Here is a 13,185-nt window from a genome sequence, read left to right on the forward strand (position 1 = left end):
GCTACAGAACTTTTACTGGCCCGGGGTCTTCACCAACGTCCGGCAGTACTGCCGATCCTGTGACCCCTGCCAGAGGGTGGGGAAGGCCCGGGACAAGGGGAAAGCAGCATTGAGACCTTTGCCCATCATAGAGGAGCCTTTCCAGAAGGTGGCCATGGACATAGTGGGACCTCTCAGCAAGGCGACCCGGTCTGGGAAGAAATACATCCTGGTGGTGGTCGATTTCGCCACCCGCTACCCCGAGGCAGTGCCCTTATCGTCCATTGAAGCAGACACTGTGGCGGATGCGCTGCTGACCATTTTCAGCCGAGTGGGGTTCCCCAAGGAAGTCTTGACGGACCAAGGGTCCAACTTCATGTCGACCCTACTCCGGTGCTTGTGGGAGAGATGTGGGGTCCGGCACACCTGGGCCTCAGCATATCACCCCCAATCCAACGGGCTGGTGGAGAGGTTCAATGGGACGCTAAAAATGATGCTGAAAACATTTATGAATCAGCACCCGCAGGACTGGGACAAGTACTTACCTCACCTGCTGTTTGCGTACAGGGAGGTACCCCAGGAGTCTACCGGGTTTTCGCCTTTCGAACTGCTATATGTAAGGCGGGTAAGGGGGCCCCTGGACCTGATGAGAGACGAATGGGAGGGGAAGGCCACTCCTGACGGAGAGTCGGTGGTGGAGTATGTCCTGACCTTCCGGGAACGACTTGCCGAGCTCATGGGCCTGGCCAGGGAGAATCTGGCCAGGGCCCAGAGGAAGCAGAAGGTCTGGTATGACCGCACAGCACGGGCCCGCGCCTTCGCCACTGGGGATCAGGTGATGGTCCTCATCCCCGTGAGGAAAAACAAACTCCAGGCCGCCTGGGAAGGGCCCTTCAAGGTTGTCAAGCAACTAAACGAGGTAAACTATGTGGTGGAGCTGTCGAACCGGGCACACCACCACCGGGTGTACCATGTGAATATGATGAAGCCATATTATGACAGGGGGAATATGGTGTTGGCCGTGTGTGGACAGTGGGAGGGGCAGGGAGATGACCCTTTAGTAGATCTATTCCCTGGGACAAGAGTTGGCTTCCCCCTGGAAGCAATTCCTCTCTCTGATCGGCTAACCCCTGCCCAGCGAGCTGAGATCGGAGGGGTGCTGCATCTGTACCAGCAGCTGTTTTCCAACCAGCCTGGACGCACTAATCTGACTGTCCACCGGGTGCAGACAGGATCGCACCCGCCTATAAAATGCTCCCCCTTCCGAGCCACAGGGAAAACTGCTCAGGACCTGGAAAGAGAGGTCAATGACATGCTGGCTTTGGGGGTGATCCAGCCGTCTTCCAGCCCTTGGGCCTCGCCGGTGGTGCTGGTCCCCAAAAAGGACGGGTCGATCCGGTTCTGTGTGGACTATCGGAAGCTCAATGCCATCACTGTAGCCGATGCCTACCCCATGCCCAGGCCGGACGAGCTCCTAGACAAGCTGGGAGGTGCTCGGTACCTTACCACCATGGATCTTACAAAGGGCTATTGGCAAGTGCCGCTGGATGCAGATGCCAGGCTGAAATCGGCCTTTGTCACCCCTCTGGGGCTCTATGAGTTCCTGACCCTGCCCTTCGGCCTCAAGGGAGCGCCGGCCACCTTCCAGCGCCTGGTGGATCAGCTACTGAGGGGGATGGAGAGTTTTGCCGTGGCGTATATCGATGACATCTGTGTCTTTAGCCAGACCTGGGAGGACCACATATCCCAGGTTAGACAAGTGCTGGACCGACTCCAGAAGGCTGGGCTGACCGTAAAACCGGAGAAGTGCAAGGTGGGGATGGCTGAGGTATCCTACCTAGGCCACCGTGTGGGAAGCGGCTGCCTAAAGCCGGAACCAGCCAAAGTGGAGGTGATCAGAGACTGGCCCGCTCCTCAAACCAAAAAGCAGGTCCAAGCCTTTATTGGGATGGCAGGGTACTATCGGAGGTTCGTGCCCCACTTTAGCGCCATAGCCGCCCCCATCACTGAGCTGTGCAAGAAGGGGAAGCCAGACAAAGTGGTCTGGACCGAGGAGTGCCAGGAGGCTCTCCGGGCGCTGAAGGAGGCTCTGGTCAGTGGCCCAGTTCTGGCAAACCCAGACTTTGACAAGCCCTTTATGGTGTTCACCGACGCCTCAGACACAGGACTGGGGGCGGTGTTAATGCAGGAGGATGAAAAGGGGGAGAGACACCCCATCGTGTACCTGAGCAAGAAGTTACTACCCCGGGAGCAGAACTACGCGGCCATCGAGAAGGAATGCCTGGCCATGGTGTGGGCCCTCAAGAAACTAGAGCCATATCTCTTTGGGCGTCACTTCACCGTGCACACCGACCACTCTCCCCTGACCTGGCTGCACCAGATGAAAGGAGCCAACGCCAAGCTCCTGAGATGGAGCCTGCTCCTGCAGGATTATGACATGGACGTGGTCCATGTGAAGGGACGTGACAACCTGATAGCGGACGCGTTGTCCCGGAGAGGGAGCCCTGAACTTCCCCAGGTCACTGGTCAGAGTGACCCCGCTCAGTTCAGTCTCGAAGGGGGGAGAGATGTGACGGAGCAGGGAGCAGGGCAGATTTGACCTGGGAATGTTGCAGGGGGGTTGCAGTGGGGATGTGGGACTTCCCTTGAAGGAAGCTACCTGAGCTGTAACCTGAGCCAGGAACGGGGGTGGGGAGAATTAACACCTTCTGCCCGGGAGACTGAACAAAGGAGAGGAGCAGCGGGAGGGGCTGGGAGTTTAGTTTCGGTTGGGGCTGGGTGGTGCAACGCAGGGAACCCCAAGCTGGGGTCTAAGCTCCCTGAACCTCCCAGAGGGACCTAATTGAGGGGGTCCGGTCGTACCTACACGCTCTGCTTGAGACTGTGTTCCTGTCCTTAAATAAACCTTCTGCTTTACTGGCTGGCTGAGAGTCGCAGTGAATCTCGGGAAGAGGGGTGCAGGGCCCTAACTCCCCCACAATCCGCAACAGAGGGTTTAGGGCCACATGTCAGGTGTTGCTGCCCTGGCCGCGGTGGGCAAAGGCTGGTGGATGGCCTGGGGGCCGTGAGCCTGGCCGTTGACAGCGTGTCCCTCTCTGCAGGCTGTGCGTGCCGCTGCTCCGCTGGAAGCCCAAGAAGGACGAGGACTTGTCTTGGGCGCGCCAGGAGAAGGAGGAGGTGACGTCTGATGGTGGGATGGCAAGCTGCTGGTGCTGCCTTCTCCAGCGCTGGTGTGGAGCACCTGAGTGATAGGCCGAAGCACCAGTCCCCTTGGGCCAAAGCGCTGGCGCTCAGATTCTGCCCTGTCGGCGCTCGCTTGAGCAGGGATGAGGCAGGAGAGGCGGAGAGATGGCCCCTGTTAGTCAGCGAGGACATGGACGGTCCCATGTTCCTCGAATTGCTGCCAGTTCCGGGCAAGCTCACACCCTTCTGCTTCCTGCCACCCCCTTGGCCTGCAAACCTGCCGGGGCACGAAATCCAGGCCCCCAACACTGGGCACCAGGCCCCCAGCATGGGTCCTGATCTCAGACAGTGGGTAAGGGCTGGCACCAAGCCCTGGGCCACGGGCACCTCTGGCCCTCCAGTCCCTGCACAGCCCCCGTCTGCTGTTCCCAGCCCCGGACCACACTGGCTGCTGTCATGGGTGGGATCTGCTGCGTGCCAGCGACTGCCTGGCAGCTGCAGACCCGCTTCCCAAGCCCTGCCGCTTCCCAAGCCCTGCCACTTCCCCAGGCAGTCGTTGGGCTCCTCAGCCTGCCTGGAACGACCGTGAGCCAGGGCCCCTTTGAACGTTGCAGGCCTGTGCCCAGCTGGCGGCGAGGGACCAGGATCTGCTCCTCATTCAGCAGGGGAAGCTCTCCGCCACCAGGAAGCCCAAGCTGAACAAGAAGCTGCGGGACGAGGCCTTTGAACATTACATGCATCTCGTCTACAGGCAGCCGCGGAGGATCCAGGTGACGGTGTGGATGGGGCTGGGGCTGGGGCTGGCTGCGGGTGATGGGGCCCGGCCAGACGCGCTCTGTGTTCTGGGATTAGCAGGAGTTCTGCCTGGGAAGGGGCTGGCTGGGGGGCTCTGAGACAGACATAGCAGTGCTGGAGAGGAGCCGGTGGTACATGTAGGTACCAGTGACCTAGGGGAAGGTGGGAGAGAGGCCCTGGGGGCCAAATGTAGGCAAGAGATTATACTCCAGAACCTCCATGGTAGCATTGTCTGAAATGCTTCCAGGTCCATGCGCTGGGCCGGTTAGAGAGAACTGCAGGGTCTCAGCGCACGGATGAGACGATGGTGTAGGGTGGTGGGGTTTAGTGTTATTAGGAACTGGGGAACCTTTTGGGAAAGAAGGAGCCTGTATAGGAAGGATGGTCTCCACCTAAACTAAACCGGAACCAGACTGCTGACAAGAAAATTCAAAAGGTCAGAGGAGTTTAGTTTTTAAACTAAGAGCTGAGGGAAAGGTGACAGGTGCAGAGGAGCACATGGTTTGGACAGACATTCCTTAGGGGAGGATTTATTAAAGGAGATACGCTATAGCCTAGTAAAGAGGAGAGGCTGGAACCTGCTGAAGTACAGGGAGGAACTGAAGAGAAACAGACAAATGAAAAAAAGGCCCATTCAATTCCATCACATGAAGGCAGACAACTCAAAAGTGACAGATGTGATAAGTGCTTCTGTACAAATGCTAGAAGTCTAAATACTAAGATGGGTGAACCTGAGTGCCTTGTATTAAACAATGATATTGATATAACAGGCCTGACAGAAACTTGGTGGAATAAGGATAATCAGTGGGACACGGTAATAGCAGGGTATAAATTAAACAGCAATGTCAGAGTCGGTCGTGCTGGTGGGGAAGCGGCACTATATATGAAAGAAAGCCTGGAGTCAAATTAGTAAAAATCTTAAACAGTACTTTAGAATCTCTACAGATAGAAATTCCATGCTTGAATAATCAGAATATAGCAGTAAGGATATATTACTGACCACCTGACCAGGATGGTGATAGTGACTGTGAAATGCTCAGAGAGATTAGAGAGGCTATAAGAATAGAAAACTCAATAATAATGAGGGATTTCAACTATCTCCATATTGTCTGGGTACATGTCACCTCAGGACGGGATGCAGAGATAAAGTTTCTAGACACCTTAAATGACTGCTTCTTGGAGCAGATAGTCCAGAAACCCCAAGGGGAGAGGCAATTCTTGTGGCGCACAGGATCTGGTCCAAAAGGTGACTACAGCCGAACCACTTGGTGATAGTGACCATAATGTAATACAATTTAACACCCCGGGGAGATAGGGGGGAAACACCACAGCAGCCCACCACGGTAGCATTTAATTTCAGAAAGGGGAACTACACAAAAATGAGGAAGCGAGTAAAACAGAAATTAAAAGGTACAGCACCAAAAGTGAAATCCCTGCAAGCTGCATGGAAACTTTAAAAAAAAAACACACCATAATAAAGGCTCAAATTAAATGTATACCCCTAATTAAACAAAATAGGAATAAAACCCCAAAAGTGCCACCGTGGCTAAACAACAGAGTAAGAGAAGCAGTGAGAGACAAAAAGGCTCCTTTAAAAATTGGAAGTCAAATCCTAGTGAGGAAAATAGAAAGGCGCATAAACCCTCACAAGTTAAGTATGAAGTATACTTAGGCAAACCAAAAAAGAATTTGAAGAGCAACTAGCAAAAGACAAAAAACTAACAGCAAAAATTGTTTTAAGTCCATCAGAAGCAGGAAGCAGGACAAAGAACCAGTGGGGCCACTGGACGATCGAGGTGCCAAACGAGCACTCAGGGATGATAAGACCATTGCAGAGAAGCTACATGAATTATTTGCATCGGTCTTCACGGCTGAGGATGTGAGGGAGATTCCCACACTTGAGCCATTCTTTTTAGGTGACAAATCTGAGAAACTGTCCCAGATTGAGATGTCCTTAGAGGAGTTTTGGGAACAAGTTGCTAAACTAAACAGTAATAAGTCACTAGGACCAGAAGGGATTCACCCGAGAGTTTTGAAGGCACTCAAGTGTGAAATTGCAGAACTATTAACTGTGGTATGTTACCTATCATTTAAATCAGCTTCTGTACCAGATGACTGGAGCATAGTTAATGTGATGCCAATTTTTAAAAAAGGCTCCAGAGGTGATCCCAGCAACTTGAGTAGTAGGCAAATTGGTTGAAACTATAGTAAAGAACAGAATGATCAGACACATAGATGAACACGATTTGTTAGGGAAGAGTCAACATGATTTTTGTAAAGGGAAATCATGCCTCACCAGTCTACTAGAATTCTTTAAGGGGGTCAACAAGCATGTGGACAAGGGTGATCCAGTGGATAAATTGTACTTGGACTTTGACAAGGTCCCTCAGCAAAGGCTGGTAAGCAAAGTAATCAGTCATGGGATAAGAGGGAAGGTCCTCTCATGGATCAGCAGCTGGTTAAAAGACAGGAAACAAAGGGTAGGAATAAATGGTCCGCTTTCAGAATGGAGAGAGGTAAATAGTGGTGTCCCCCAGGGGTCTGTACTGGGACCAGTGCTATTCAACATGTTCATAAATGATCTGAAAAAAGGGGTAAACAGTAAGGTGCCAAAATTCGCAGATGACATAAAATTACTCAAGATAATTAAGTTCAAAGCAGACGGCGAAGAGCTACAAAAGGATCTCATAAAACTGGGTGACTGGGTAACAAAATGGCAGATGAAATTCAGTGTTGATAAATGCAAAGTAATGCACACTGGAAAACATCATCCCAACTATACATATAAAATGATGGGGTCTAAATTCGCTGCTACCACTCAAGAGAGAGATCTTGGAGTCATTGTGGATAGTTCTCTGAAAACATCCACTCAATCTGCAGCGGCAGTTAAACAAGTGGAAAGAATGTTAGGAACCATTAGGAAAGAGTCAGATAATAAGACAGGATATATCAAAATGGTGATATATAAATCCATGGGACGCCCACATATTGAATACTGTGTGCAGGTCTGGTCACCCCATCTCAAAAAAGATATATGAGAATCGGAAAAGGTTCAGAAAAGGGCAATAAAAATGATTAGGGGTATGGAACAGATTCCATATGCAGAGAGATTAGAGTCTGGGACTTTTCAGCTTGGAAAAGAGACGACTAAGGGAGGATATGCTAGAGGTCTGTAAAATCATGACTGGGATGGAGAAAGTGAATAGGGAAGAGTTATTAATCCCTTCTCATAACAGACAAAACAGTGGTCACCTGATGAAATTAATAGGCAGCAGGTTTAAAACAAACCAAAGGAAGTATTTCTTCACACAACTCAGTCAACTTGTGGAACTCCTTGTCAGGGGATGCTGTGAAGGCCAAAACTATAACTGGGTTAAAAAAAATATATACATTCATGGAGGACCAATGACTGTTGACCACGATGGGCAGGGATGCAACCCTATGCTCTGGGTGTCCCTAAACCTCTGAGTGGCAGAAGCTGGGAATGGGCGATGGGATGGATCACATGATTACCTGTTCTGCTCATTTCCTCTGAAGCCTCTGGCACCCACCACTGTTGGAAGGCAGGAAACTGGGATACCTGGCCATTGGTCTTGCACTTTACAATGTCTGTGTGTCGGGAGCACATGGCTCGCTGGGGAGCTGGCCCCATTGTGCTCAGCTTGATGTATTCGAACACCCTTCATGGGGAAGCCGAGTGTGTGGTGCGTGAGGTGGCCCTGGCTCCCGCTTGCAGGGGCTGGCACGCTCTGCAGTGAGGGCCTCGTGGCAGTGCCACGCCCGATGTGTGTGCGTGGATAGCATGGCACGTGGGTGGCCGCCTAGGCCCCCTCAGGCTGAACGCCTCACCCTGCAGCGTGGTGCTGCAGGCAGATTTCAGCTGGTGCCCGTGGCGAAGGCGGAGGTGGCTGACGGCTCCCCCCTGCCTTTCCACGCAGATCCCCCACAATGATTCCTTTGATGCAGATATGGTTCTGGAGGCTTGTCTCCTTAGCCCACTGGTACCGAAACTCTACGGCCCGACTGCTTCTCGCATGTTCCTAGGGGCCTTCCTTGATGGTGCCGAGGAGAATGCGGAACGCCCGATGCTCAAGGTAAACACATGCCACCACGCTGGTGGGTCGGCTGAGTGCAGCCTTGCCCCTGCCAAGCAGGGCCGGCTCTAGATTTTTTGCCGTCCCAAGCAAAAAAAATTTTGGCTGCCCCCCGTCCCAGCCCTAGGCTCCTCGCCGGACCCCCCTGCTGCCCCAGCCCTGGGCTCTTCCCTCCCACCCACACCCCCTGCCGCCCCAGCTCTGGGCTCTCTCTCCCCCCACCTGCACTCTCCTTCCGCCACAGCCCTGGGTCACTGGTAACTCACTCCCAGGGCGGGTCATTCAGCAGGAATTTTAGATGTGCACAGAACACAGACAGGATTGGTTCCCACATGGTTACAGAACTGCAGTAAAGTGGAACAATTTTCAGCTTGTGTGACTGGAGGATGTCTGGATGCATATTATAAGACTGTCCTACATAAATGAGGAAAAGTTGAGGTGCCTTTATTATTCTTTTGTTCCACTCTTTCTTTCTACGGGGAATTTGCCAATGCAATATCACTGTCTTCCTTTTAAACAAACAAACAAGGCAATGGCTGTTGAAAATAGCAATTCCAGTCCTAATAACCACTGGGAAGCATTTCTTGCTCCATTTTATCCTACTTTTTCTACAGCAAGTTACAGTGGATCAGTATATTTGATTTGGGAGAAATGAAGTAACAGCCACCCAAACTGAGCTTGAGCACTCCTGAATGTTGAGGTGTTCAAATCTGGAAGGCAGGTGCTGCGGGGGGTGAGGGGGCTGTGGCTCTGCGGGGGAGCACGGCAGCATGTATGTAGCAGCGTGTCTGGCGCTGCGCGAAGCCAGACACGCTGGTCTGAGTGGCATGGTAAGGGGGCTGGAGGGTTGGAGAAGGGGTAGAGGGTTCTGGGGGGGCAATCAAGGGACAGGGAGCGGGGGGGTTGGCTGGGGCAGAGGTTCGGGGGGCAGTCAGGGGCAGGTAGAAGGGGGGGTTAGATGGGTCAGGGGTTGGGGGGCAGTCAGGGGCCAGGCAGCAGTTGGATAGGCATGGGAGTCCCAGGGGTTTGTCAGGGGACAGGTAGGGGGTGGGGTCCTAGGGGGGAAGTTAGGGGGGGTCTCAGGAGGGGACAGTTGGGGACAACGACCAGTGGGGCTTAGATAGGGGGTGGGGTCCTGGGGGGCAGTTAGGGGCAGGGGTCCCGGGAGGGGGTGATCAGGGGACAGGGAGCAGGGGGGGTTGGATGGGTTGGGGTTTCTGTGGGGGGCAGTCGGAGGGAGTGGATGGGGGCAGGGTGGGGCTAGTGTCCTATTTTTTGAATGTTAAAATATGGTCTCCCTGCCCTTCCCAGTGCAGCGCTCCATTCACAGCACACTGCAGCATGAGGTCTCAGCTTCCTCACTCCCTCCCCCTCTTTCCAGTTGGTAGTGGCCAAGGGAATGCTGGGAAATGTAGTTCTTTCCCGGCTCCAGGGCTGGCTCTATAGGCAGGGAGCGAACCAAGGAACTACAGCTCCCAGGGGCCCCTGTTGGTTCTCCGCTCCCAGGCTGGATCCCTGCCGCCCCTGCAAATGGGCTGCCCCACGCACGTGCTTGCTTTGCTGGTGCCAAGGGCCCGCAGCGCTCCCAGCTGGGCTAGTGCCATGGCACGCCCAGATGGGCGTGGTGACGCACGGGCTTGTCGGAGGCCTGCCAGGACTCTGGCGCTCTGGTCTCCCAGCACCAGGCTGCGCTGTCTCCACCCTAAGTGGAGAGGTGACCCACCCCAGTGCACTGAGCGTGGGGCTGCGCCGGGGCTGTGAGCCCCTGGGTCTCAGAGCCTTCGGGGCCCCTGGCTCTTCCCAGCCCCTGCCCCTCACTCTGCTTTTCTCACCGCTGTTCCTTTCCGGCTCTCCAATTGTGGGGGGCAGTGGCTGTGTCTGCCTCAGGCGGCGCAGCGGGGCGTTGTCCTTGGAGCGGGGCAGTGGGGCTGTGCTTGTGGGTCCGGGCCGGTGTGTAGATGGCAGCGATACAGTGTCTGGCCGTGCCAGTGGGGCCGGGTGCGTCAGGCAGGGGCTGGCTGCTGCTGTGTGACGGGGGTAGGTGTGTGAAGGTGAGGGGTGTGTGAGAGAGAGAGAGGGGGGAGGGGTGTGTGAGAGAGAGAGGGGGGAGGGGTGTGTGTGTGAGGGTGAGGTGTGTGTGTGAGAGAGAGAGGGGGTAGGGGTGTGTGGGGCATGTGTGTGAGGGTGAAGGGTCTGTGTCTGAGGTCCAGTCCAAGCACCAACACCCAGCAGGGATGTTTCCCGTGGCCTCCCCTGCTCTCTCTGCCCATGTCTCCCCCTGTCCCACCTGTGGCTGTGCTGTGGACACACCGCCCATAACAAACCCCACTGCACAAAGCTACAGCTGCTCCCCAGAGCGCGGGCGGCTGCCGGGAGGTTTGGCCCACGTGGGCTCTGCCTGCCCTGCATTGGAGGCTCCTGTGTTGGTGTCTGGCGGTGGTGCACCAGGCAGCCGTGCTGGCGCAGCGCGTGGGGCCCTGTAACATGTGCATTTACGCCGAGCGCCTGTGTCCCCCAGGCTCCCGCGGCAGATGGGGTTTGCCGAGAGGACGCCCTGGAGCCTCGTGCAGGCCGGGGCTCACGTTTAGCACTTCCAACCCCCAGTGCCTCCAAAGGGCTGGAAGACTCCCTGCGCCGCTCCTCGCTGGCAAGGATCCGGAGTCAGATATCCCAGGTAAGGGCTTGGATCGATGTTGAGCAGGCTCGGGCAAGGCAGCAGATCCGCTGCCGGTTCTGATCTCACCTCTGGCCTGGCTGGGGGTAAGGGATCCAGTGGGCTGGCTGGGGGGGGGGGGGGGGCAGGGGATCCAATGGGCTGGCTGGGGGAAGGGGGATCCAATGGGCTGGCAGGGGGTAAGGGATCCAATGGGCTGGCTGGGGGGTAGGGGCTCTCTAGCCTTGCAACTGGCAGGCTGGCTGGGGGACAAGGGAGAGCGGCCAAACTGTTGTTAAACCATGGAGAAGAGAGATCTGGCTTGCAGGGGAAAAGGCTGGCTGTGGGGATTGGCTGACTTGGGGGATCTGGCTTGGGGGCAATTGGCTGGCTCGGGGGATCTGACTTGGGGCGGTTGGCTGGCTCGGGGGATCTGGCTTGGGGTGGTTGGCTGGCTCGGGGGATCTGGCTTGGGGGTGATTGGCGGGCTCGGGGGATCTGGCTTGGGAGATCTGGCTGGCTTGCGGGTGTAGGCCTCGCTGGAGTCCAAGGTAATTAACAGTGTGAACCAAAGGCTGTGAACCAGAGCAGGCCTGGCCCTGGCAGAATACCAACACACCAGGCATTGGCTAACAGCCAGTAAGCATGTTCTTGACCAGAGGGGATGATACAAAACCACACTGAGCTCTCAAGGAACTACGTGAACGCATTCCCCATAGCTAGTACAGGAACACGCTAACCCCTCGGGTGGATGGGGATGTTTTGCTCAAGCCAGCAGGTAGAAGGAGAAGGGTGGTAACTAACCACGTCAGGAGGGTGATACATATCTCGTTTGTATCAATGAGTCACAGGGGGCCGACTCTGCTTGCCGAGGGGACAGCGGCCTGCTGGCCTCATTGAACTGGTCCCATTGTGGCGGGCACATGTGGATTAGTGCAGCTGTAGCTCTTATAGGGCGCTAGGACCTTGCTTCAGCGACAATAAACCTGGCCGAGGGCCTTCGCCACCGAACCCAGCCTGTGGCCTGTCTCACCAGGAACGTCGAGCTGCACCATCTGCTAGTGCCGCTGACATCAGAGCTCCCAGAACAGCAGCACTGGCAGCACCAGCAACACCCAGTTACGCCTGGGGCTCCAGTGAGGCCTACAGGGGGATCTGACAGGCTAGCCAGGGGAAGGGGGTTCTGGCTGGGGGGGATCTGGCTGGCTGGGGGGGATCTGGCTGGCTAGCTGGGGAAGGGAGATCTGGCTGGGGGGGATCTGGCTGGCGGGGGAAGGGGGATCTGGCTGGCTGGCTGGAGGGGATCTGGCTGGGGGGGATCTGGCTGGGGAGGATTATTCTCCTTTACAAACTTGGCCCCCATGTGCCCCCTGCTAGAGCCCTGAATCAGGCCCCGGGGCTCCCCGGCAGGAAAGCAGTGCACCCAGGCCCGTGTGCTGATCCCCGCCCCGGTGGAGGTGATAACGTGGCTCACAGCGCAGCTCCCTTCGCTCCTGTCCCTTCCCCGCCTGGCACTGGGCCCTGGCTGGCGGGTGCGTCACCAGGCTGGGGAGTTTGCTGCATCTCTGAGCCCGTTCCTAGCTACGTGGCCGCGCTGGTGCTCTGCCTGGTCCCACCAGGTTGGAATGTCAGTTTGTTGCCTCCCAGGTCCCTGGGGCCATTCCCAGGGGAGGAGTCGGTGCTACGAAGCTGGGAGGTGTCGCCATTGACCCCAAACCCACCCACCCCACCCCTCTCCGTGTGTCTGTCAGATAGCGACGTCCCAGAGACGCCCGAGTCCCTCCCTTCCTCTGACCCTGGTACTCGCCTCCCTAGGGAGCAGCCTGGGCTGCTGGCACACCCGTAATGGAGCCCGGCTTTGGGGAACAGGCGTGGGGGGGCAGGCTGTGGGTCCGGGCCGGTGTGTAGACGGCAGCGATACAGTGTCTGGCTGTGCCAGTGGGGCCGGGTGCGTCAGGCAGGGGCTGGCTGCTGCTGTGTGACGGGTGTCGTGGCCGGGCGAGCGCTGGCAGGGGTGTGTGTAGCAGGCTGTCACGGGATCAGGAATAGACTCTGCTGGCAACGGGTCAAGGGCCCCACAGCCCACGCCAGAGAGTCGCCCCATTCTGGGTCTCACTGAATTGAAATGGTGTGTGTGTGAGGTCCGGTCCGAGCACCAACACAGCAGAGGTCTTTCCCGTAGCCTCCCCTGCTCTCTCTGCCCACGTATCCCCCTGGCCTGCCTGTATCTGTGCTTTGGACACACAACCCATAACAACCCTAGTCCTGAGGGCATTCTGCACCAAAAAATTAAAAATTCTGCACACAATATTTTAAAATTCTGCAAATTTTATTTGTCAAATAAATATGGAGGCTCCAGCCTGGCACTGGCTGCACAGAGGTGTGAGATCACTGTGCAGCTCCCAGCCTGAGACACGGACTCAGTGGTGAGGCTGCACCCAACCCTGACATAGCGCAGGGACCCGTCCTGCCCCAGAAACA

The 13,185-nt window shown here is 55.9% G+C and overlaps 1 protein-coding gene across 1 annotated transcript in view; it reads left to right on the forward strand.

Moving 5' to 3' along the window:
- WDR97 (WD repeat domain 97) overlaps nucleotides 1-13,185 on the forward strand; it is a 68,230-nt gene that overhangs the window by 16,334 nt on the left and 38,711 nt on the right. Inside the window, exons 11-14 of the mRNA XM_054020527.1 lie at nucleotides 3,081-3,156; nucleotides 3,777-3,932; nucleotides 7,896-8,051; nucleotides 10,570-10,725. Coding sequence (XP_053876502.1) covers nucleotides 3,081-3,156; nucleotides 3,777-3,932; nucleotides 7,896-8,051; nucleotides 10,570-10,725 — 544 coding nt within the window. The remainder of the gene's footprint in view (nucleotides 1-3,080; nucleotides 3,157-3,776; nucleotides 3,933-7,895; nucleotides 8,052-10,569; nucleotides 10,726-13,185) is intronic.

The sequence above is a fragment of the Malaclemys terrapin genome, chromosome 2, assembly GCF_027887155.1.
Source record: "Malaclemys terrapin pileata isolate rMalTer1 chromosome 2, rMalTer1.hap1, whole genome shotgun sequence".
NCBI lineage: Eukaryota > Metazoa > Chordata > Testudines > Emydidae > Malaclemys > Malaclemys terrapin.